General features: G+C 36.7%; 2 protein-coding genes and 1 long non-coding RNA gene across 4 annotated transcripts; 1 reads left to right on the top strand and 2 right to left on the bottom strand.

The window, feature by feature from the left end:
• Nucleotides 1–2,257: 2,257 nt before the first annotated feature.
• LOC123880742 lies at nt 2,258–21,787 on the bottom strand. Of its 2 annotated transcripts, XM_045929040.1 has the most exons (11): nt 21,590–21,787; nt 20,564–20,763; nt 19,677–19,781; nt 16,839–17,009; nt 16,063–16,311; nt 15,190–15,335; nt 13,371–13,517; nt 7,031–7,182; nt 5,157–5,255; nt 3,821–3,988; nt 2,258–2,728 (listed from the first exon to the last, which is right to left on the bottom strand). In XM_045929040.1, the coding sequence occupies exons 1-11, from the start codon at nt 21,687–21,689 to the stop codon at nt 2,601–2,603; spliced, it is 1,665 nt and encodes a 554-aa protein (XP_045784996.1). In that variant the 5' UTR covers nt 21,690–21,787; the 3' UTR covers nt 2,258–2,600. The 2 variants fall into 2 exon arrangements, with proteins under 2 accessions (XP_045784996.1, XP_045784997.1); XM_045929041.1 differs by lacking the exon at nt 20,564–20,763 and having other exon boundaries at nt 21,590–21,669.
• A 742-nt stretch (nt 21,788–22,529) lies between these two features.
• LOC123880047 (venom allergen 5-like) lies at nt 22,530–23,660 on the bottom strand. The gene has a single exon (XM_045927934.1). It carries the CDS (start codon nt 23,600–23,602, stop codon nt 22,562–22,564), a length of 1,041 nt encoding a protein of 346 aa, XP_045783890.1. The 5' UTR covers nt 23,603–23,660; the 3' UTR covers nt 22,530–22,561.
• Nucleotides 23,661–23,997: 337 nt separating this feature from the next.
• On the top strand, nt 23,998–25,120 carry LOC123880217. The gene is made up of 2 exons (XR_006799186.1): nt 23,998–24,178; nt 24,797–25,120. It is a non-coding gene; the product is annotated as an uncharacterized LOC123880217 (long non-coding RNA).
• Nucleotides 25,121–26,438: the final 1,318 nt, after the last annotated feature.

Below are 26,438 nucleotides of genomic sequence, written 5' to 3'. Positions count from 1 at the left end.
TAAAATACGAGTGTTTATCGTTGGAGACACTGATAAATATAATTAATATTTGTATGATAACAATCCTTATCAGAAAATTGTTTCAAGATAACAATGCGAATAGTTACAACATTTACAACTATACATCAAGTTTTTGGTCAGTTCGAAGTAGTTCGATAAGTTTACTTAATTTTGGTACAAGAAAATCATAAGGTTAGGCACAATTTATACCTAATTAAGAAAATGAAATATGTTTCCATAACGAAAATAATAAAAAGTAATTTGTTTCCATTCTTCCAATCGTAAATGTCCTTCAAATACCAATATCTCGCTTTCCCGCCAACAAAATATTATAATTAGCTGAGTATCTTGATTTTGGGGTATTTTTTAGCAGTGGAAAAGGTAATCGGGGATTTTGAACCCGCCTTGCGAAAAGTTGCGGACATGAAGCAAAATAGTTTTAAATCAAAGATAATATTGTAACTTTTCCGTATACCTATGTAAATATTTGATTCAAAGTCAAAGGAAGAGAAAAGTTATTGAACATTGGAAAGAGTATAATAATATAATAAATATAGAATATAATAAATAAAGCGCTATAAAGCTTTTTAAAGAAATATCAAAAAGGTTAGTCGTCATCACAGGAGACCGAAGAGCTGGCAGCTACCTCGGACAAAGAATTAGTCCAGCCATTGAAAGCGGGAACGCTGCCAGTATCTTCGGAACCTTGCCTAAAGGGACTTCTTTTTAACCCCCGACCCAAAAAGAGGGGTGTTATAAGTTTGACGTGTGTATCTGTGTATCTGTGTATCTGTGTATCTGTCTGTGGCATCGTAGCGCCTAAACGAATGAACCGATTTTAATTTAGTTTTTTTTGTTTGAAAGGTGGCTTGATCGAGAGTGTTCTTAGCTATAATGTAAAAAAATTGGTTCAGCCGTTTAAGAGTTATCAGCTCTTTTCTAGTTTTCTTGTAGAAAAGAAGGTTAGATAACCGTTAGGTTCATAATATTATGTCAATTGACAAATGTCAAGCTGTCAAGATGGACGTTGCCTATATACATAATTATTTATTTGAAAATGATGTTTTGGAAAACTCAAATACTTTGGATCGTCGGGGGTGTTATAAATTTTTAATTTACACTTGTTTTAATAATTTATTTTAGTTAGGTATTATATTATATTTTTTAAGATTTTTAGTTTTAGGTTCTTTGTTTTAATAATGTAGTTTTAGATGTTCAGAATAAATTATTTGAAACAATTACAAAAAAATAATCAATTCGTTCGTCTTTCATGATACAATCATTTTTTTCGTGATTTCCATAACCCACAACAACGCGACCTATATCAGTGTAGATCAAAACCGTGGCGGGTATGGTTTCCATACTAAAGCGCCCGTTTACCTTTCTTTTCAATCATAAGATAAGAAAATTCTATTACGAATCATGCGCTGATTACGGAAGAGCAGCATCAATTACTGCCTACTATCTCAATTGTTTATTTGGCTGTATTTGTGATTGACTGAATTTATGGTATTTTTGATTCAACAATGCATTTTAGCCTAAAATGATTTTAGCCAATAAAGAGAAAATGTAGGCCGATCAAAAGTGATTGTGATCGTTTCTTAATCTAAGTGATCGTCACACTGTACCTAGCTCTCATTTTACGAGTATAGTGACTGACTCCCCAATATTGACGAAATTTGGTACAGAGATTGCTTGTGTCCCGGGGAAGGACATAGGCTTTTAAGTCCGGAAAATCAAATAGTTCCCACGGGATTCTCAAAAAACCGCCGAAGTTGCGGGTATCATCTATTTGGTACCATAAAGGCTTATATCCTGGAGACGGACATAGAATACTTTTATCCCGGAAAATCAAAGAGTTCCTACGGGATTTTTAAACATCTAAATCCACGGATCCGCGGATATGCGGCGTCCCCACCTCGATTGCCATCTCGACCTGTCGCGTACTACAGGTAGTTGAAGTGTAAGTACAAACTTTAGCTAGTTTCTAAGTAAGGTCTAACTAGTCAAGAAATCTTCACAAGTTCTGCACAGGAGATGTATTCGCAATCTTTCGCAGATCTTCGTAAACTCGCTAAAATTTCGAAACGCTATTAAGTTATATAAGCGTGTCTACATTATCAATCAAGTTTGATATTTAATATTTTGGATTAGTTGGGATACGCGCATGAGTTTTGGTCTAACCGTTCTAGCAGTAATAGTGACAAGATAGTAAAGAAAATAAAACACCTATTACTATTTGAATTAATTTATTAAAATATGAAGTCATAAAAAATATTCGCGATGCCTAGGCACCTGAACAGTCGTTCAGCGCAATAATTTTAAGCACAATAACATTCCCGGTTAACGCGGTCCTTCTACAGTGCTACGGCCTACGGTTATCCGTAATCCGTAGCTCTGTAGAAGGCCGCAGCTACGAATAATTATGAATTACCCTTATTAAGCTTACAAAGCTGTTAGGGTGCGTTCCAATGATGCGGAGCTGGGCGGAGTGGAGCGTGAATTGGCCAGTCGGACTGTTCACTCCGCCTGCATCTTATATCACTCCTCTTACTAATAAAACTGTCTCAGTTACAAGGTAGGCCTTGAGGTACATTTGTCTACTTCTTGGCAGGCACGTCTGGCACGTCGAATTCGCTAACTTGTGCGTCTACGAGCTGTTTGCTTCTTAGCTTGACGATTGCATGGCTCGGCACATTGGGATCCTCCATTTCGAATTCTATCAATCCTGTCAAATAATAAAAGCTTATTAACTCTTTGTGTTATTACATATGTTCCGCTGGCAATCCTCCTACATTGTTATTGGTGTGGTAGGCCGGTACAATTGATTTGCGGTTACTATATAGTATTGCAAATATTGAATACGATCTACACAAAGCAATCTTTATAAAAGTGATGCGCAATTTCATTTTCTATTGTTAGCCGAGCATCTACAAGTACATATTTTCTAACGGTACCTGCGTATTACGTAGCGTACCTGCCTACGAGTAAATAATTTTGTCTATTTTCCTGATATTTTAAAAGATTGAAAAGCATTCAATTATTTTGATACACAGTAGCAGTTGTGGTTTGAAATGGGAGGTTATAGGTTTGATTCACGGCGCGAGCAATTTGCGGATTTACTTCCAGATTAGCACGCTCACATTTGAGGCCTATAGATCTATAGAGCGTACTTTGATTGCTCAAACTTAAGGCATTTATGTCGCACCGTAGACGAGAAAGCGACTAACTATCGACTATTTATCGCTCAAGAATCCGCGTCAATAAAAGAGATAAAGTTAATAATAGTTATCGCTGACTCTGCACACTGTCGGCGAGAACTCTCTTTCAACTCACTCAATGACTCTCTATTGAGCATCAAAACACTTATGCAATTTGCACATGTTTTTTGCGAGTGTTTGTCGAATTAATGTGTGAGTGCGATGGGCGATTAGTCGCTCGTCACACTTGCGTACCTACTCAGTTCAGCGAGAAAACTATCCCAACTACACGCTCGCTTCTCGTTGCTCACCAACTCATTTCCAGTTTCTAATTCAACTTGTTGGTTACTAATCTTTGGTATCATTTAAAGCAGTAACAAAGTCTAGGAATGTGCTTGCCTAGAACCTGTTCCTATTCAAATGTTGAAGGATCACCTAATACCTATTCACTATTGCCTTTAAGTTACTCTAGTTTTACCTACGTGGCAGAAAAAATTGACGTTGAAAAGTTATTTTAACTTTAGCGGTTTGTATACGTTTTGCGATAAGTGATGTAGGAACCATCAACAGATGACCCATTGTAGTCCATTTCACGTCACTACCTGCAAAAACTCTCTTACCTCCTTCCACTATAACTTCATCTTTGTAGTTATCTCGCATGAACCTCGCCAGTATGTTGTGATAGAAAAGTCGGGCGTCTGTGCGGACTTCTTCAGTCACTTCCATTTTAGATACCGCTTGTACGAGCATGGTGATCTTCTGACGCGCAGTCGAGAGTAGTTTATCAACTGAAAAATGATATTATTGAAGAAAGTCTGCTTTAAGTGCGAAATGAGAGATTGCTTTCAAGTCACTCAGATTCTTTTTCGGATGGCAGTAATGTGCATAGGTATGTCTGGGTACGTCACTTTTAACAACAAGTGTAAATTAAAAATTTATAACACCCCCGACGATCCAAAGTATCTGAGTTTTCCAAAACATCATTTTCAAATAAATAATTATGTATTTAGGCAACGTCCATCTTGACAGCTTGACATTTGTCTATTGACATAATATTATGAACCTAACGGTTATCTAACCTTCTTTTCTACAAGAAAACTAGAAAAGAGCTGATAACTCTTAAACGGCTGAACCATTTTTTTTAGATTATAGCTAAGAACACTCTCGATCAAGCCACCTTTCAAACAAAAAAAACTAAATTAAAATCGGTTCATTCGTTTAGGCGCTACGATGCCACAGACAGATACACAGATACACAGATACACACGTCAAACTTATAACACCCCTCTTTTTGGGTCGGGGGTTAAAAAATGACTGCCACCCACGACAGTGGCTTAGTATCATATGGAGCCTGTTTCGATAAACACTAATTTCATTGGTTGAAGTTGCGTGTTTAGTAGACCTGAGTTTGGGGCCCTTATTTTCGAATGGTAGTAATTTACTATTAGAAACTCAGTTTATATGTTTTATCGTACACTGATAAAACTAATTTTCATTTTTGTATTCTTATATACTTTAATATTAAGAAAATTATGAAACTTAAATACTTATCCCGGAACTGACTATAGAATAGAATAGAATAGAATAGATTTTTATTCAAATAAACTTTTACAAGTGCTTTTGAATCGTCAAATAATTTACCACTGGTTCGGAATGCCGAAACGAAACTCAAAACTACTTCTCTCTGGCTATTTCTATGCCAAATGATGAGTATGTATACGTGTGATTAAAAAAAACTATTTTCATAGATCTTTTATGTTATTTTAAAGAACAAAGGACTTTATGAATATTATTAAATTTCACAATAGACCACTGAGTAACTGGCCATTACCTGACCGCTTCCGCGATCACTTCGCTCAAGGAGAATTTTCGAAAATTGGTTCTTATTGGGTTTTCTTTATTCCGTGGGAATTTAAAAAAGCTAGGCTTATTAAAAAATAATAATATCATACTCACAATCATCTTCAAGTTCAGGTATTGGTTGGATAACATCCTCGATCGCATACTTTATAGCTGACGGGGCATCCTTTTGAGGTCTGCTCACATTCGGTGCACCTGATGCAAGATTCATTATTGTAAGTATTAAAATTTAAACAAGGTAAATTAAAAATTAAAATTAACATTTACAAGTAAATTACTTGTCAAATGGCAAATATACCAAATCATATAAAAAGAAAAGTCATTCTTCACTCACTGACTGACTTATTATCAACCTCCAGTGTTGGACCCCTTGACCTAGAAAATTGAAATATCGCAAAAATGTTCGTTTTAACCCCCGCCCAAAACAGAGGGGTGTTATAAGTTCGTGTGTATCTGTGTATCTGTCTGTGGCATCGTAGCTCCTAAACTAATGAACCGATTTTAATTTGGTTTTTTTGTTTGTAAGGTGGCTTGATCGAGAGTGTTCTTGGCTATAATCCAAGAAAATCGGTCCAGCCGTTTGAAAGTATCAGCTCTTTTCTAGTTACTGTAACCTTCACTTGTCGGGGATGTTGTAAATTTTTAATTTACACTTGTATATTATTATAAAGTAGACAAGGGATAGTGTCGGATTTTTCATTTCCAAAGAAGTCAACCCGCGGAATTTTATTTTTAGTATACACCGAAATCACACAAAATAAATAAGCTTAATCTTTAAATGGAATGGATGGATGGAATGAATATAAATCAACATAAGTATATAAGATATATAAAACATAAGGTAATACATTTGCGATTGTGAAAATGAAACATAAAGCTGTATTAAAGCTCCACCATAAAGCTTAACAGAGCTGAATTCCTGAAAAATATGTTTCACAAAATATATCACACATAACTCGGAATACTTATAGAAAACTTTCAGGCATGCAAGTTTCCTTACGATATTTACCTTCACCCTTAAAGCGAGTGATAATTACTTAAAACGCACACAGCTCCAAAAATTTAGAGGTGCGAGGCTGACGTCTTAACCGCTAAGCGATCTTCATTTGCCTATACTTAGCAATAAAATATGGTATGGTAATTTTCTTTTTTAAAGAATATATTAGCCATGCTAATCATGACTAATACTCCCCTTTCCCCTCCAATTAAGCGTAAAGCTTGTACCAGGAGTGGGTACGACAATGGGTGCAACGAGTGGGATTTGAACCGCCGACCTTTCGTAATTCACTCTGCTCCTCAACCGTAGAGCGATCGAGATTGAGGAAGGATTAGTTTGGATAGGTCCGGATTAGATCGGATCAAATAGGATCTGCGGGGTGGTTCACTAACTCAGTGTCTATTACTGAGTGATATAGCCATCGAGCTCATTAGATATTGGCTGCTTCCCAGAATTACATTTTTTTTTTTGTAGAAAACCTTCAAAGGATTAAAAGTTAATATATAGTATAAGGTACTGCGTAGCGAATCAGTAGTCTGAGCGGATTGGATTAGAAATCAGAAGCTTCTACTTCATTTGCTTTGCATCTATTCAAAACTATTCCTTGTCTATGGAAAAGCGGAGTAGTTTGATGGTTTTTATTTGATTCCACTCTCTTAGGTTTAGGAGCCATGATTTCTTACTTCTCCCCAATTCGTTAGTGCCCGCGATATTCCTCATCATAATTGCAGCACTATTAAACTCTTGCGTGTAAAATATGAACTAGGTACTCGTTGCTTGTTAATGTAAATGTTAAAATTAAATATGGTCTATTTTGACAAATAACAATGTTGCTTACCTAATTTATCGCCAGGTTACAGATAGGTTGATTCATTAATTTCGGCCGTTAGTAACTCTGTGTCCTTTTGCATTCGGACGAAAACCATGGGCGTGGATTATTATGGGCTAAAATATTTTTTTAGGGATTTCTTACCAACACTGGACAGTAGTTGGTCTATCTGCTGTAAGGAGGTCTTCATCTCGATGATGAGCCGGCCTTTATGATCTAGCGCTTGCGTCAACTCTCGCTCCTCTCTTTCCTCTGCCGCAAGAGCTGCCCTGATTTGTTTCTTCTCTTGAATATGTCTAGCATAAACAAAAAACATGTCTGAAACTTTTTTTCATAGATTGAAAAATTAGTCCTTGAATGCGATCACATTTGTTTTTAACCCCCGACCCAAAAAGAGGGGTGTTATAAGTTTGACGTGTGTATCTGTGTGTCTGTGTATCTGTGTATCTGTGTATCTGTCTGTGGCATCGTAGCGCCTAAACGAATGAACCGATTTTAATTTACTTTTTTTTGTTTGAAAGGTGGCTTGATCGAGAGTGTTCTTAGCTATAATCCAAAAAAATTGGTTCAGCCGTTTAAAAGTTATCAGCTATTTTCTAGTTTTCTTGTAGAAAAGAAGGTTAGATAACTCTTAGGTTCATAATATTCAAGTGTCAATTGACAAATGTCAAGCTGTCAAGATGGACGTTGCCTAGATATACATAATTATTTATGTATTTGAAAATGATTTGTCGGGGGTGTTGAAAATTTTTAATTTACACTTGTTCTTTGGAGGTGTCGACGTAGATAACCTCTTTTTAACCCGTATAAATAAGTGCATCTACGAGATTTTAAAATAGTGGTGATAGCCTGGTGTTTAGGACGTCTACCTCTTAATCGGAGGCCGGGGGTTCGATTCCGAGTACACACGGAGTTTCGGAGTTATGTACGTTTTAAGTAATCAAATATCACTTGCTTCAACGGTGAAGTACAAAATCGTGAGGAAACCTTCATGCCTGAGAGTTCTCCATAATGTTCAAAATTCAAAAAATTCAAAATTCAAAATATTTTTATTCAATTAGACTTTTTACAAGTTCTTTTGAATCGTCAAAAGCATCTACCACTGGTTCGGAATGCCTTTCCTACCGAGAAGAACTAGCAAGAAACTCGGCGGTTGCTCTTTTCAAAGATTTGATATACAATATTATGCCATATATAAAAGCAATTGAAGTCCTGCGCATTGCTGGAGCGAAATGCAGGTCAAATCCACGCTTTTTTATCATTTACATAATCTTCGATAGTATAATATGCTCTCAAAACAGTTCTCAAAGTGATACGTCTACCAATCCGCACTTGGCCTGTATGGTAGACTATGGCCATACCCTTCTCACTTCGAGAGGAGACCCGTGCTCTGTAGTGAGCCAGCGATGGGTTAATCGTTATGATGATGATGACGAAATTTTGGAAATACCTATCCACACCGACGATGTCGCAGGTAACAGCTAGTCACAAAATCCTACAACTAGGCCTAGAATGAGGCGGAAATGAAACTACTCGTATGATGGCATCCAATATTGCTCCTGCTTCATAGAATCAAATTATTGCGTTTCACACATTCAGTGGCTTTTGGGATCTGGTGGGAAATTTTTAGCACGCAATACGGACTCTGGCATTCATTCCGGACACTATGTAACACCTACTTCAACATTTTTGGACCTATGTGTGTGAATTTAAACAACCAAAATATATAACTTGTAGAGTATTATAATATTTCTTTATTGAAGTGAGTTAAATTAAATTGCCTTTTTGCCATTGTATCGAGTGGGATATCTAATGAAAGAGGAAAAAATTCTGAGTTCGTAAATATAGTCCAATGTTAAAATACGCCGAGAGACAGAAAAATAATTTTACAATAGGTATCTATCGCTATCTATGGCCAGTTCACGGGTAGTAGTTGGGTTTTAGCGCTGTTTAAATTTATATACCCACATAAAACCATTCCTTATAACTGCAGCACATTTTAATTATCATCCTAAGAAAATACCTTCACACAAGTGACTAAGAAGTTACGATCCTCAACAAAGTTTCATCCAGAATCTATCCTCTGGGGTTACAATAGGAACAAATATAGTGATTAAAGAATTTGGTTAGAATTATTATATTGTAATCTGTTTTGGTCGACTAACAAAATGAATAAATATTAAATAATAATCCTGTCACCCACTAGATCTTGGACTACATTATTGGATTTGCCGTCGAATTGTCATTTCGTGGAATCATCCTGCACAAAGCTTTGCGCGTCCAACCCGTCGCATACTACATTGTCATCATTCAAATGGCTTTTGATTGGATTAAAATAATTTAATAAAATGCGATTTTTCACCTTAACTGTAATATTATTGGTAGTTGGTACAGCAGCCCTAACTACGACGTTCTGTGCGAACAGATTGCTACAGATTCAGGATGTTCTAAATTCAAATTACATACCGTACAACATTACAACCCGGTTAAGTCATAGGAATATTATGACGTACTTTACCTTTAGATAACAGGTCTGTAATAAGGCATTGTCGAGCGAGTGGTGTGAAAAAATCATTTCATCCGTTACGAAGTCTATCCCGAACTCACACGAAACTTATAAAACTTATGATCTGCTCTATAGTTATGGAAAATCATCGAAGCTTTTGGTACAAGTTAATGACGAGAAATTAAATTCAGACTCGATGCATTCGCCTGGAAACAATATTTTGAGGCTGGCCAATTTTATTATTAGCGATACGTCAATGGGCAATTACTGCCATGGATGAAGCTGCTGAAATTGTTAGCGAAGTCGATTCCGGAATCATCAAACAATACCTACCATTTAAGTTGTCAGATTATTGTTATTGTTAAAAAAAATGACTTTTTAGAAATTAAGCATTTAAATTTAATAATTTCTTTAATTAAATGAGTTTAGTCAATCTGATAATAATATTTATCTCATTCGATGTCTTTTGATTCAGTCTTTGATCTCAACGATTATTTATTGATTCGGTAATTAGATCGTAAACTGAATAATTAGATATTGTGAAAGTAATCGTGCTCTAATTAAATGATTATCTTACTTTATTTTAGACGTTGTGTCCTGCGCAAGCTTAATCTGAGCCTACTCGTATGATATTATAAAAAAACTCGCCTGCGGCTCGTTTTTTAAACTTACACTCATGTTTTAATACCACCCATTATGCAACCGTTTCATAAACTACCTACTATTAAGTAATATCTGCTTTTTCTGAGTGATGCTTAAATTATTGTTGTAACTGGTTGAATTTATGGTTTAGTACCTGTTGTAACAACACATTGTATCTAATAGTCAAAGAGTGCCAGCCAATCTGAGGTGATTTCAAGTATTGTTACACTTTAGCTGAATAATTACAGCGATAGGCGGCAAAAAATTTTGTTTTACAACTTTTTTGAAAACTTAACAAATTCACCAAAAAAAATTTTAAGCTTCCCTGACAGTTTTCGTTTTTTGGGTTCTGTAGTCAAATGGCAAAAAAACAGAACCCTTATGGATTCGTCATTTCTGTCTGTCTGTCATAAATACTTACGTCGTTTTTTTTCATTCAATCAACTCAATTATAAATAACTATACCAAGTGGGGTCTCATATGTAAGGGATTTACCTATACAAGTATACATTCAAAAAGAGATTTTTATTTATTTTTATGCATTATAGTTTTTGATTTATCATGCAAAATGTCGGGAAAAGTACCCGAACCCTCTATTGTTTTCGTCTATTGTTTTATTCGGACGTTCGAAAACCTAAAAAGAACGAAATCTGATCACCCCCACCCTCGCAGTCTTGTCTGTCGTACTTTTTACAAAGCGCGAAACTATAAGCTCACGACAAATGAAAGAGCCTACAAGACCGAGTGGATTTAGTGATCTAGGTAGCGAGACGAATGACAGTGATCTGAATTAACTGACGACTGAGCAAGTTGATGGTTGATGCACAACTTTTCAATAGAGACGCGGCGAAGGACAATGCGCTGCGCAGGTGGCAAAGTTTATTTAAATTAAGGATTATTTGCTCGATAACCTCAACATTGGAACAAGCAATCACCGGTTGAAAAACTTTGAGATTACATTGTTGTAGATTGTAGTGAATAAATGAAACAATTACAAACTTTAGTATTAGTATTAGGTATGTGAGGACTGCGCAATGAGTTAACATAAAGGTTCTGTGCGGTTGTAAGCTTTGGATTCGGATTACTCATTCTTGTAAATATAGATAATAGAGTAACAATTATTATGAGACTATAGAGAGTAGGTAAGGGGACTTATGAAATAGATTGATGCGCGTGAATATGTCCGCGTGGATATAGATTTTTAAAAATCCCGTGGACTTGGCCGGGATAAAAAGTAGCCTATATTTTTCTTCGGGATCTATCTCTGTACCAAATTTCATCAAAATCGGTCAAATGAATGAACTTTGAGAAGCTAGCAGACAGGCAGACACACCTTTGCATATATTATAATATTAGGATGGATTATTATCTCTTGCTTCAAAATTAATTTACTTAATAGATATTTTACGTAATAAAGACTGTAGTATAGTTCGCTTTTCCTTTATTGCTTAATACACTAAGGGGATGTTCATAAAATATCTTCGCAATAAAGTGAATGGGAACGGGACGGTCACATTGCTTTGTGTGACAAACTAATATAACCAGTCGGAAGAAAGGGATCAGTCATCAGAGTATACGAGACGGTATTAACATATTCTATTGTAATAGTATTGGCTAAAATAAAGGCCAATATAAGACCGATTCAAACTATTTGCGTTTACGTGACACGTACGCGACGCGCGTAAACCCCTAACACACCGGGTTACGCTTACGTCCACGCTATACGCAAGCGGTATGCCATGTCTCATGCAGTTCCATACATTAAACGCAATGGTACGCGCTACATCTACGCTTACGCAACGCTTACGCAGCCTGTGTGAACGAGCTATTAATCCTTTCAAAGACAAGGTTCAGGTGCTCACTAAAAATCATGATATCTATGACTGATAGAGTTTCCCTACGTGATCAAATCGTAATGAGAAGATCCGTTGAAGAACCAGAGTAAAATAACAACAATTCAGCGTGTTGCGAAGCTGAAGTGGCAATGGGGCACATAGTTTGTAGAACTAATAAACGTTGGGATTCCAAGGTGCAGTAATGGTGACCTCACACCGAAATGCGCAGCTTTAGCAGAACCCCTAACAGGTGGACAGATAGTATCAGACAGTGGAGTAAACGAGTCACAAAGAGCCATTGTATCCGGGCGGCTTTGAAGACGGCTACTGGATTTAATCGTTTTGCGTCTTCGTTCCTCATACGCATGGCTAAGGTTTGGAATACTCTTCCACGAGCAGTGTTTCCTACCAATTACAATCCGGGTATCTTTAAAACAAGAGTGAATAGGCACCTTCTAGGTAAACGCGTCCCATCTTAGACCACATCATCACTTTCCATCAGGTGTGATTGTGGTCAAGCGCTTACCTATAGTGAATTAAAAAAAAAAAAATTTAAACTTGCTGATGCCCTTTTGCTAGACGGGAATTTCTGAAAACGCTTTCTAGTGGGGGGTGACTTAGGAAACCAACGTACCTACCAAAATTAAGGCAAAGCAATTTAAGCTGTATGTCGATAGTATCTTTATCTAATCATTATATTATTATATAAGAGGTTTTTTCACTTTGGTAATTTGTATGTAGGAGTACAGCTATCCGGAATTAATGATCTGATTCTCAAAATTCTTTCACTGATAGTTTTTATAGATCCTCGAGTACGACGATAATTTACAAATTACGCGATAAAAGCTGATGCGTAATCGTATAAATAGATTGTGTAAAACTCAACTTCATACCGCTATTTCCTCTTTCCGAGTGACTAAAGCATTACATAAACACTCGGATGCACTGTGAATGAATCTACTTAAATACGAATGTGATCCTAATTGTAGGACTTGCTCTACATTTTCTGTTTGTATTTGTATTGTAAGGAAGACACGGCGCGTACATCCTTACTAGGTACCTCTTTGACAAAAGATTTATAATTTCGTATTGCTGTTTATCACACTAATATTATAAAGGCGAAAGTTTGTATGTGTGTGTGTGTGTGTGTGTGTGTGTGTGTGTGTATGTTTGTTACTCTTTCACGCAAAAACCACTGGAAGGATTTGGCTGAAATTCAGAATGGAGATAGATAATATCCTGGATTAGCACATAGGCACTTTTTATCCCGGAAAATCAAAGAGTTTCCACGGAATTTCGAAAAACCTAAATCCACGCGGATGAAGTCGCAGGCGTTAGCTAGTTCAAAAATAAAATTTTCCATTTTTAGTGTTCCAAGGTATAGCAGGTGGATGCGGTCAGACAAGGTCAGCCTGTGGACACTAACCTTAGGCATACCTTAGCCTAGGCTGTAGATAAAAGCCGCCTGCAGGACACTGAAGGGCTGAGGATAGTGACTTACTGTGCAGTACTTTCCTGCCCAACATTCTTCAACGAATCTAGCATCAATATCGCATGTTTCCGGTCCTCCAGAAGAGCATCCCTCTTCATGCTGTTGAGAGTCAATTGCGTCATCAAGCGTTCTGTTTGATATCTCTGCTCTTTCAACCTGGTAGAAAAATCTTTTTTGAGTGAATACCTACCGTAATATACTTATTATTTAACTAGCTGATGCCCGCAGCTTCGCCCGCGTGGATTGGTCAGATCCCCTGCAGCATCAGGATTGAGGAGTTGGACTCCAAATTTTTTATGAAACAATGTCGCAAAGTTCCTCTATCGATTAAAAAAGAAATGACGCAAATCGGTTCAGAAATCTCGGAGATTTCGATGTACATAGGTAGAAAAACACAACTCCCTTTTTGAAAGTTGGTTAAAAAAGTAGCCTATGTTACTCCCTGGTCAATTCTCTACTTGTCTGTGAAAATCCCGTCAAAATCGGTTCAGCCGTTCCCAAGATTAGCCTTTTCAAACAGACAGACAGAAAGACAGACAGACAGACAGACAGACAGACAAAAATTTTAAAAACGTGTGATTCAGTTATAGTATCATTCAAATAACCATATGACCTTAATATGCGGTAGTTATTTCGAAATTACAGACAGACACTCCAATTTTATTTATTAGTATAGATTCAAATAACCATATGACCTTAATATGCGGTAGTTATTTCGAAATTACAGACAGACACTCCAATTTTATTTATTAGTATAGATTAGTATAGATGCTTAAAACGTGCATATCTATGCAAAGTTGAGGTGCGCGGAATCAAAGCCCAGACCTCCGAATTGGAGGCCAAAAGTCATAAACAGTAGGCTATAACGGCTATTACTAACTAATAGGGCTTCGAGAAAGGCTATTGTTACCTATTCTAATAAGCTAACCCTTCGCTTCGCCCACGTGAAATGGGGATGGTGCCTACTAGTCAAATCAGCTACTTTTTACTAATAAAAAAACTAGAGATTTGTCTCAAACAGAGACCTCGCGGTATCCTGTGATTCCCGTAAGATAGTTTTATAATTTATAGTTAACTTTTAACATTAGACGCAAAAAGTGCTAAAGAGTTATTGAAGATTGTTGAATTTTGCAATAATCCTTCACAAAGGATGAAACTTACTAATGTAAATAAAATCTTAAAGTCCAAACTTAATAAGTAATAACTATCATAATATATCCTATAATGTTAGGGAATTCCAGTGCTCATCTTCCATTTACATTATCAGGCTCTAGTCAATGCATCTTTTAAAAAGTAAGTACACATAAATAACAAGTGTAAATTAAAAATTTATGACACCCCCGACATGTGAAGGATACAGTAACTAGAAAAGAGCTGATAACTTTCAAACGGCTGAACCGATTTTCTTGGATTATAGCTACGAACACTCTCGATCAAGCCACCTTTCAAACAAAAAAAAACTAAATTAAAATCGGTTCATTCGTTTAGGCGCTACGATGCCACAGACAGATACACAGATACACAGACACACAGATACACAGATAACCATGTCAAACTTATAACACCCCTCTTTTTGGGTCGGGGGTTAAAAACAAAGCAAATGACTCCTTTGACTGTCATTTATCATTAATGTTATTCGCCATCTGAGGGTTCCAATTTCCATCCCTCACCTCTACTATTAGAGACGCTCAATGCTGTCATAATTATTATCAATTGCCATTCAAACCACACTCGTGTAGCGTGAAATTTCACTGAATTGGATAAAGTAAATCTAGAATGGCAATTACTGTAATCGAGAAGAGTAGAAATAAAGTGGAGAATAAGAAACCTTGGAAGGATTTTATCAAAGGAAGACACAAGCGTTGCCTTCTGTAGGCGTTTGCAAATCTCCATCACCTCTTCAAGTTCCCAATGCACAGAATGTTGACTTGCAGCGTCCTCGTCTTCATATAAGTCATCCAGATTAGTAGCTTCCTGTAAAATTACATTTTACAATTCGATTTTGAAACAAGGCATTTTATCGCACCGACGGTGAGAGCAATTAAGTTATTAACACAATATTCACTGTCAATGCTCTAATTGGATAAATTACGTATTGCGTTATACGGGGAAAATATCGCCATAATATAATATGAACGTGGCTAGTCAACGAGACAAAAGTTGAAAAAAAAAAACCCTTTAACGTTCAGTCTTGCCATGGTTATTTGCCAGTGAATATGGCTGTCTCAGCAAGCGTCCTCGAAATTCAATATTGTATAACTCAGTGCCAAAAAACCGGCCAATTGCAATTCAGACTCGCGCAACTAGGGTTCCGTACTACAGAAAATAAAAACGGTAAGAATCACTTTTGTTAACGAACCGCAAAACTAACTTCGCTTGTAGAGGTTTATATCGAAAAAACTGTGATAGTTGGAGCGTTAGTTTTATTTTTCTGTGAACTGCTACAAGCTAAGTCAACACAACGACAGACAGACAGACAACAAAATGATTCTATAAGGGTCCCTTTTTTCCTTTTGAGATACGGTGCCCTAAAAAACATTTTTGTGATACAAGGTAGAGTTCAGGCGGCTCAAGACGTGGCGTGTGAAAGACCCTACAACAGACTTATGTCTTTTCATCCGTATTATATTATTGTTCGTCTATCGCTTGACGATGATGATGATGATGAAAGTAGAGAGAAAAATCCCGTGACCTCACGTACCTCTTTCCTTATAAGGTTTGGAAATGAATCCGTCAAAAAAGCTACTTCTCTTCGGACGAGCTTTAAAGTCCTTTCCCTCTCTTTCATGTTCAATTTGATCTCTTTCTCTAATTTGTTGAATTCGAATTTCCTATCGTCCAAGTACTCCATAGCTAACTGCCCCATTTCAGTCGCTCCCATCAAACACTTGCCTTGTGCACGACAATCCAATTTTAGGGCGTCCAAAACTACTGTGAAATACGAGGAATCCTAAAAAACAAATAGATAAACCTATTCGTAAATACCCGGAAACTTTTTGCACGCGTTTATTTAGGGTTGTCGCTTTATCCAATTCCAATCAATTTAAATTTCAATTTATTCCTGATGAATATTGAATATTTGCATGCTATGTAGAATATTAAGGTCACTTATACTTTGTTATAACATTATATTGAGCAAATAAATAAAAATGTCATTTCAAGCTGTGATTTTAGAGTTTACTAAATGATGCCCACGACCTCATCTGCGTAACCTCTTCATTTTCAGGGATAAAAAGTAGCTTTCATCCGTCTCCGGGATACAAACTGTAATAAACAGATGATGCCTGCGATTTCTTAAGTGTACTCTTCGATGTCCCGGAATAAAAAGTACTTATCCTATTTCCTCCCCTGGGATGCAAGCTATCCGTATATACCAAAAGGTACAGAGATAGTCTCTTCTGGACGAAGTCACGGACATCATCTAGTACCTAAATTATAACAGTCACTAAATTCAATGTTATAATGGGGCAACATAACCTTCTTTAAAATATCCAGAATTTTTTTATACATGACTTTTATAGCCAAAGCTGCGTTCTTTTTAATGTTGGCGCGCTGGACGTAATTAGCAACGGCCTGTTCCTTTTTCTCGGCGGGCAGCTTTCCTCCGATTTCATATATAACACGATCATGAAGTTCTGCTGTTTGAAGCTGTAATTAAGTTTTCCATATGGAATAACTAGCTTATACCCGCGACTTTGTTCGCGTGGATGTAGGTTTTTTAAAAATCCCGTGGGAACTCTTTGATTTTCCGGGATAAAAAGTAGCCTATGTGCTAATCCAGGGTATAATCTATCTCCATTCTAAATTTCAGCCAAATCCGTCCAGTAGTTTTTGCGTGAAGGAGTAACAAACATACACACACACACACACACACACATACAAACTTTCGCCTTTATAATATTAGTGTGATTAAGTACTCTTTCAGGTGAATACTAAAACGGAGCTCATAAGAGCTAATTGATTTTTTGCCTTAATATAGATAACTAGCGACCCGCCCCGGCTTCGCACGGGTGGACATTTAATTTTTCTACTTTCCGGGATAAAATATAGCCTATACGGATTCGGAAGAATCCCTCTAAGTAATGGTAAAAGAAATTTTGAAATCGGTCCAGTACTTTTTGAGCCTATTCAATACAAACATACACAAGTGTAAATTAAAAATTTTCAACACCCCCGACAAATCATTTTCAAATAAATAATTATGTATATCTAGGCAACGTCCATCTTGACAGCTTGACATTTGTCAATTGACACTTGAATATTATGAACCTAAGGGATATCTAACCTTCTTTTCTACAAGAAAACTAGAAAATAGCTGATAACTTTTAAACGGCTGAACCTATTTTTTTGGATTATAGCTAAGAACACTCCACCTTTCAAACAAAAAAAAGTAAATTAAAATCGGTTCATTCGTTTAGGCGCTATGATGCCACAGACAGATACACAGATACACAGACACACAGATACACACGTCAAACTTATAACACCCCTCTTTTTGGGTCGGGGGTTAAAAAATACAAAGGTTTCCTCTTTATAATATTAGTATAGATGTGTTATATATAGACAAAATGTCGAACATCAGACACTTAAAATAAGTTTCCCTACCTCGCTCCCTAGCACTTTCTTCACTCCAAAATAATTTGGTCCTCATTTTAATAATAACCAATCAACCTCAATGGTAGATACATTATAACAAGTGTAAATAAAAAATTTATAACACCCCCGACATGTGGAGGTTACAGTAACTAGAAAAGAGCTGATAACTTTCAAACGGCTGAACCGATTTTCTTGGATTATAGCTAAGAACACTCTCGATCAAGCCACCTTTGAAACAAAAAACTAATTTAAAATCGGTTCATTAGTCTAGGAGCTACGATGCCACAGACAGATACACACGTTAAACTTATAACACCCCTCTTTTTTGGTCGGGGGTTAAAAACAAATACAGATCTGTCTGTAGTTTACTAGATTTCCGTAAAAGTTTCAAAGTTCGTGTAACTTATAACTATAACGGCTCAAAGTTGTGTGTAAATCTTTGAGCCCGTATTATAACTTTCAAACTACATATTTTTGCAAAAACCTCGAAAACTACATACGTAGGTATAAAATTCTAAAACGTGTAATACAAAATTCTGTTGAGTTTGACGAGTAAATATTATGTAAAAATGAGAGAAGGCCGGGACGCAGGCGACGTGGGTGGGATCGCCGCCTGCCGCCTTGGCAGGGGATTCCGGGTGATTGGTCTGCTGTCGCCCGTTGAGTCCCCGGGTCGGGAGGCGCACTTCTTTGGTGCACCTCAGACGTGGAGTTAGGGGGCCACGCGAGTGGGTCTCCGCAGGAGGATCGGCCTCGTCCGATGTCGCTGGCTGGGTCGCGGTTGATTGCTTCGGTGTTCCCGTGACCCAGTCACCAGGCGACGCGCAAGGGCGCCGCTGGGGTTTAGTGGGTATTCCGGTCGCCTCTCGGCTGGTGAGTCCCACATACCCTCCCTCAGCTGGCTGGCTGGCTGGTTGGTCTACGGCTGGCTGGCTGGCTGGCCGGGGAGGGATGCGTAAATGCATTCCCCAGCGATAAAAAAAGGGATCTCTAGTTTTTGAAACTAAAATAACATAGTTTATGTTACTCAGGAATAATGTAGCTTTCTATAGTTAAAAGAATTTTCAAAATCGGTTCAGTAGTTCCAGAGATTACCCCCTACAAACAAATTTTACCTCTTTATAATATTAGTATTGGTAGAGGAAAAATCTTAGATATCTGGCTAGCATTCAAATAATTCCACTATAAAAAAATTGAAATGATTGTTATCGTTAAAATAGAAGAAATTAATGTTATTTAAAGTCAACTTAATAAAAACAAGACATAGTCGCTAACTATCTATGGGTCTCATAAGAGCCGCTCAACTATGCAAAACAAGACTTTAACACCAGAACTCGCACCTCTGTTTTACTCTATGAACTTGGCAGGTTATTCTGAACAAAAGACCGGCCAAGTGCGAGTCAGACTCGCGCACGGAGGGTTCCGTACTCGGTAATATTTTGCGACACGATAAATCAAAAACTAATAAATACTACTAAAACTAATAAAACTAATAAATAAACTAAAAATAAATAAAAATCTGTTTTAGAATTTACAGGTAAAGCCCTTTCATATGATACCCATACCTATAAAAATATTAAAATTGAATAAGGAAAGCATTATTTTTCGTTTTCTTCGATATTAAAATTAATAAAACATTAAAGAAGGCCATTAATATATTAAAGTATATTGTAATTTAAGCACAATTGTTCCAACTTAATAAATAGAATTTAATATTACCTGAACTTGACGAAATTGCTCCATTTTCTTCTTTTTCGTGTACCTGATTCTATCCAGCTGCTTTCTTTTATTGAAATTTTCTTGATGAATACTCTCCAGTACTTTCTGAAATATAAAATTATATTAACTCTGACCACTGGGAATCTAATACCCGTTGATCAGATTAGTCTTATGACTAATCTGATTCAGTGGTCTGTGATGGTGGTTGGTCGTTTCCACCGGATACTACGAAACTTTCCACGGAACTAAAAATGCATGCTTAATCCAAAATTTTGTCGTATATAATATGTATGAATTTAATTGTAATAAATAGGTACACAAGAAATTAAACGAAATCACCCCGACTGACTACACTGAACGGAAAAGTTTGGAACAATTTTTAAAAGCTTTTTATTAGTTGAACTTGTTCATATGCTTTTATTCTGCCAAAATACTCGTAGTAAGTAACTGGTTTTTCAGCTTCATACTTCCAACTATCCGATTGAGTTGAAATTTTGCAAACAGCTGTGGTTTGGATTAAAACTAGAGGATGCCCGCGACTTCGTCCGCGTGGATTTAGGTCTTTGAAGATCCCGTGGGAACTGTTTGATTTTCCGGGATAAAAAGTTGCCTACGTCAATTACATGGACGCAAGCTACCTTGGTACCAAATCATACAAATCAGTTAAGCGGATGAGTCTTTAGGAATCCCGCGGGAACTGTTTGTTTTTCTGGGATAAAAAGAAGCCTATATCCTTCCCCGGAATGTATCCTAAGTCTGTACAAAATTTCATTAAAATTGGTTCAGCGGTTGAGCCGTGAAAGCGTAGCAGACAGACAGACGACAGACAGACAGACACACTTTCGCATTTATATTATTAAGTATGGATAGAAAACAGGTTTTATTACATCAGCCTGGCTATTCATGTAAGTGAGCTGCAAGCGTCTGTGTTCTTGGAAGGCGTTACGAAGGAACTGCTTGTCGCCATATACTGCCACTTCCAATTCTTCGCGTTTGTTGGTTATGTCTTTCCGTAATTGGCGAATGTCACGGGAATACCGTTTCTTCTGCTTCGCCAAATCGCCTTCATGGATTTTCCGGTCTCTTTCTAAACCAATCATTATCATTATCGTAATCGAAAACCGACTCATCCCCGGCTCACTGCTGAGCATAGGTCTCCTCTCAGTATGAGAAGGGACGTGCAAGCTTCCTCATGATGTTTTCCTTCGATATTTAAGCAAGCTTGACCTTAAACCTTTTATATTGTAGATAACGATACATACCACGATTAATTTGGTGTTTTTAATTGCCGATATTTCGACTCAGCTGTATGAATCGTGATCACGACTGGTCGTGGTATGGTTTGAGGAGGAGGTGCCCATTGTTTGGGATCTCTAGATCCCCAAATAGGAAGCCTAAGTTTTTAACCACTAGTCTATCACCGCTGTAATTATAGAGTGTATCGATTTTTAATGCATCCTCCGCAAAAGTCTGCTTCTATTAATATTATATTAGTAGCTGTGTTGTTACCGTCATCTTTTTATATCTATATTAAGCAAGCTGTAAGTACTAATATTATGAAGAGGTAAAGTCTGTAAGTTTGGATGTAGAAGGTAAAATCTCCGAAAGTAGTCCGATTCCGATTTCAAAATTCTTTCACTGATAGATTCAGAGTGCTATCCATACTTTAAATACTAAAGTGTGTCTGTCTGTCTGCTAGGTATTCACGGCCCATCCGTTAAACCTATTTTGATGAAATTTGGTCAAGGGTCCAAGCCAAGGATGAACATAACCTTAATTAGTCAGCTTAGTTTTTAGTACAGGAAAGAAAATCCAAGGGGTTTTAGAGAATCTAAATCCACGCTGACGTAGTCGCAGGCATCATGTAGTATCGCAGACAAAAGCTTATGATAAATAATAATATAATCGGTTACCATAAAGTTTTATTAATCCACGGTATTGGTTGATTTTATCCTTAATCACCCAATTTTCATCTTGCATGCCATGAATACGCACTTTGGCAGCAGATAACATGGTTATTTAAAATATGTATTACAAATATAAATACTATATAACTTTCATAAAATAAATAATGTTTGGTTGTTTGTAAAATAGTCCACAATGACTTATTTCTAATTGAGACATTTACGTCACAGTCTCTAATTTCAAACGAGGTCCATCAAAAGTAGGTATAATTTTACAAGCTGATACCAGCTACTTCGCTTGCTTAATATTTAAGTCATATTTAAGTTCTCAAAGTACCTACTCAATGTCACTATAATTGATAGCCGTCACCCCAGTCACTTTAGCACTATGCTTTAGCATAAAAAACCGGCCAAGTGCGAGTAGAGCCTCGCTCGTAGGGTTTCGTACATAATTATTATAAACATCATATAATTGGACGCAGGAAATATTTATTTTCCGAGCTAGAACATCGCAATAAACCGCGAAAGAAAACCTCAAAATAATGTTCGTTTGTTTTGGTCATAGCGTATCAATTTTATTTTATGAATCGTTGTTTTCAGGATTTGTTGTTTAAATACAGTATTTAATACATAATATACCGAAATTTACGAGTTAGAGACCTGTGACACGCGGACAGACAGACAGCAGAGTCACATTAATAGGGCTCCGTTTTTTCCTTTGGGTACGGAAGGGGAACAGGGGTCGATCTCGGAATGAGAGGGAATGTCATTTTGGTATTCTAAAAGTTGTTTCAAGTCACATAAAATTTTGCAATTAAAATTTATTCAAGGTTAAAGTTCACAAAAATGGGCTTTTTGAGAACTTTCCAACTAAACGGTAAATTTTATCATAAAAAAAAAATTCTAGATCCCGAAAAACCGCTGAGCAAAAGAAGATTATACATATAACTATAAATAACTCTTTAATTATTTATTTTCCAGTTAATCTTTATTATCAGGATCACCTACAAGTGAACATAATGCTCTATGAGTTCCAACTCCGCACAAGGTGCCATATGGACAGTTGCTGCAAGTTACGCCGGGTTCATATATAGGAAACCCATCAATATTTCCCGCAGGCCCGTAGTTACAAAATATGTAGGCCATTATATTTGGCCCCTTCGCCTTTTTTCCTTGATCTGCCAAATCCGAAATTCCCCGATACAACGGAGATTCGCCATCGCCTCTTTTCACCGTAGTCCCAAAGTGTTCAAGACGTGTTGATCTAACAGTGGTCATGTACTTAGTTCGGCGCAGTATGTTTTCCTTCGTAGTAGTTCGCGTAATTGTATCTGTAGAATTTCCAACATGAGCTTGCAAAGTTCGTCTTTTACGGAATAAAATGCAAGAACTCTGTCTCACCGTACATAAAGCCTGCGAGCAACCTATTCGCCATGTCGAAGCCCATGCTGCGGCCGAGTACCAATGTGCATTGCACCCACCTGGGGCACTACAATTGGTCGGTTTGAAGGACCAAACATATTCTGGTGGCAAGGTTCTAGACCCTGAAAACCACGCACCCACAGTATCGGCTAAAATTTGAGCCACTGTTACACGTGGCACTACAGGTCGCACATCCATATTTTGTATGACGTTAAACCGTATTGTGTTTCTGCATTCATCATGTCGTTTTTGACATTGCCGCGCCCAGGTCTCAGCCATTTCCTCAAGTTCGTAATCCCAGTACATCTTGCGCATATTAGCAGCAGGTGGCTGACCTGCTTCTAAACCCATGGCAATATTGTCTCTGTGTCGATTATGTAGCTGAAGTATTTGATATTTCATCCAAGTAGTCATGCCTGAAGCAAACAGTCGTGGACTATGCTTGTTCTTAGCTACACACATCGTATGTTGATTTTTTAAAGAGCAGTCCGGGTGAGAACAGTAATCAAAAATCTTCTCGCTGTTGTTACTCACGCTGCAGACGATACATTGAAATATAAAATTACTAAAAATGAAGAAAACTAACTGTGTAAAATACATTTCTAAGAAAGATTGTCAAAAAACTCTAAATCCAACCAGGCAGGCGAATACTTCATAGAGACAAACTTTTGTATGGGATATTGTACTGATATGAGCACATTAGCATCCACAGAATCACAACCTCACACAGTAAAGGTGAACACACACACTTATCCGAGCTGAACAAGTCGAATGTAACGAATTTTAGAATTCTTTATATGAAATCTTGTGAAACCTCACACACTTCCGAGCGTTGAAGATTCGGGTGATTTGACGCAGGGAAGTGTGCGACGTTTCATGAGATTTCATTTATAGAATTCTAAAATTCGTTTCGTCCGACTCGTTCGGCTCCGGTAAGTGTGTGTCACCGGAAAAATCACTCTTTGACTCTATGATAGCTCTTTGGTTTTAAAAAAGTCAGTCGAAATATCAAAACCTGAAATTTTCTGAATAATTTTTACAAATTTTGGTAAATAAAGTAGTTTGAGCATTAAATTGTTAATCCATAGTGGGAATGCATATTTAGCCACATACATCAAGCAAATTAGGCGCCAGGAAAAGTATATTTATGAGAAATTTTTCTAAAAGTAAAAATAGGTACGTAGTTAAGTAGTCATTTTATTTTTTATTTTTTACAGGATACCTTTTTATTCTCATTTTTATGCTGCAGAAATAGAACATTTAGAGGGTCACTTTGTTTTTTATACGCCTATCAGCACCTTTTTGAAACACCTTGAGGTATTAGGTGTTTAAATATAAAGTAACTAGGTAGGTACTTAAGTCTATACCAGACCGTCTGATTTCTGAAATATGTTCGGCATTTTGCCTAGTTTAAGGCAATCTGCAGATAGGACCATCAAAGCATAATCAAAAGACCCAGTAAAAATCGTACTCATATATTTATACTGATCATCGAAACTGTATTATTAATAACTCTAGTACTCCCCAGTGAACTACAATCTTGAGAGTTATACAGGTAACTTAGGTTTGGAGGCACAATTGAAGAAATAAATCTAACTATCACTGATCTCCAGATGACAACAGCTGTATGAGCATAAAGTAAAATATGTTTAACATATTGTAGTGGTACAAGACATACTTGTACTCAACCACCTTGTTTTGTATAATAACATATTTTATTGTTGGACTGATTATTTAGTAATCAGTGCATGTATACAGTATGCTAAATTAAATTATATCATATTAACTTTACAGTTGTAAACAGTGAATAAGAGTAACAGGGATAGAAGATTATATTATGCTGATACAGAGACTGGAGATTTTTTCCCCTGAATCCTGGTGTAACAACATGTAGCGTGCTTAAAGGTCAGATATGCCAGTTTGTGGTATTTGGAGCTCTTACTAGTTAAATTCATTCATTTCATTTGAATTGATGTAGTATCTACATTAATTTTATTAATCTAAATGATATTTATTTGAAATGTGTGTTTATACCTCAGGTGATAAATACCTATTGTCTTTAGTTACTGAATGAAGTTTTATAATAATAATAATTATAAATATAAACAATTTTCTGTGTTTCTGTTCTTTTATTTTAAACCTATTCAATTTCAAAAAAAAAGTTTAATTACCTGTGAGGATGATACTGCTATTGTCGCAATTGAAAATGCCATAGGCCTACGTTGTCGTATTAGTTTAAAAAATGCGAACAACCAAATTAAATTTGAATTTCGCGGGCAGGCCCGTCTCATGCCCCTTAATGTCACGGTCACGCTGCTCCTTGAGTGTGGTGTTGCTATGTAAATATTCTAAAATTCTCTTTTTTTTAATATTAAAAGATCCTTATAATACTAATAGATACAGCATAAACGTGTCTGCATCTTATATTTACATTTCGTACAAAGTAAATGTAAGATTAGAGTAGATAAACATGATGGATTGCAAGTTCATGGCATGTCAGTCGTTTTTATCAGGGGGCACGGAACTCGGAAGTGCCTCCGCCAAGACGAGCCAAACGGCGGACTGGGCACTAATATGTACCGTACCGTAGTTACCTTTTCTCGAAGCGTTTCGTCGTATTTTCTAACCGTCATAGCTTCGGTCTGGATGACGCTAGAAATCTAAAATTTTCAGTTCATGGTGTCCTCAGTAAACTTATCAACCATATTAAATATCTAGCTTCAATTCGTTCCTTACTGATGATCATCAAAACCTCTACTCAAAAATTCTAGGGTACTTTTTGAAGTGCTAGAAGACTGAAATTTGGTATGGTATGTAGGCTAGGAATTGCATACAAACAACGGGAAAATTAAGAAACCGGAAATTTTCCCCCTCCACCGTATAGGGGAAGCATATCTGTTTGACGTCCGTCGCTAAAATGCTGAAATTATGAGGATAAGATGTCCTTGGCAGATATTTTATCAAGCGAATATCAGATTTATTGACATTCTCTTGTCAAAAATTTTAGGGTACTTCCTGAAGTCTATATAAGTACTTATGTACCTACCTACAAAAAACTGACCACATGAAAAGAAATCGACCACCTCCCATAGGTACATCGTTGGGCCCAGAATTTGATGAACCGTTACAAGTTCCAAATTAGTGTCATTTATCAGATAAAAATATCAATTTTAAGCTACTTCAGTTTCAACTTGATTGACAATTGCATAATCAAGATATATGGGCTCAAATCCATGGTTAGGTTATGTCAGAGAATATGTGTTTTACAAGGAACAACAAGCATAATTCGTTTAATCTGCTAATCGTATTCAAAGAAAAGGGTAATACCCCGCATTAAAGAGTTTTATATAAAACTGTCATCTTTAGCCTAAAATAATCTAAAATGTGTCAATTCTACCAAAATATTATATCAAATATTTTCTACCAACTAAATACC

Source organism: Maniola jurtina, chromosome Z (assembly GCF_905333055.1).
Source record: "Maniola jurtina chromosome Z, ilManJurt1.1, whole genome shotgun sequence".
NCBI lineage: Eukaryota > Metazoa > Arthropoda > Insecta > Lepidoptera > Nymphalidae > Maniola > Maniola jurtina.
The sequence above is the reverse complement of the archived record's forward strand: the minus strand, read 5'-3'. Positions and strand labels throughout refer to the sequence as shown.

Excerpts from the sequence above, each read along its gene's own strand:
- LOC123880742 (XM_045929040.1), bottom strand. The coding sequence starts at position 21,689 with ATGTTATCTGCTGCCAAAGTGCGTATTCATGGCATGCAAGATGAAAAT. Across the intron at positions 16,312-16,838 it reads TTCTGGATATTTTAAAGAAG|GATTCCTCGTATTTCACAGT; the intron begins GTTATGTTGCCC and ends TTTGTTTTTTAG. Across the intron at positions 15,336-16,062 it reads CAAACCTTATAAGGAAAGAG|GAAGCTACTAATCTGGATGA; the intron begins GTACGTGAGGTC and ends GTAATTTTACAG.
- LOC123880047 (XM_045927934.1), bottom strand. The coding sequence starts at position 23,602 with ATGTATTTTACACAGTTAGTTTTCTTCATTTTTAGTAATTTTATATTT.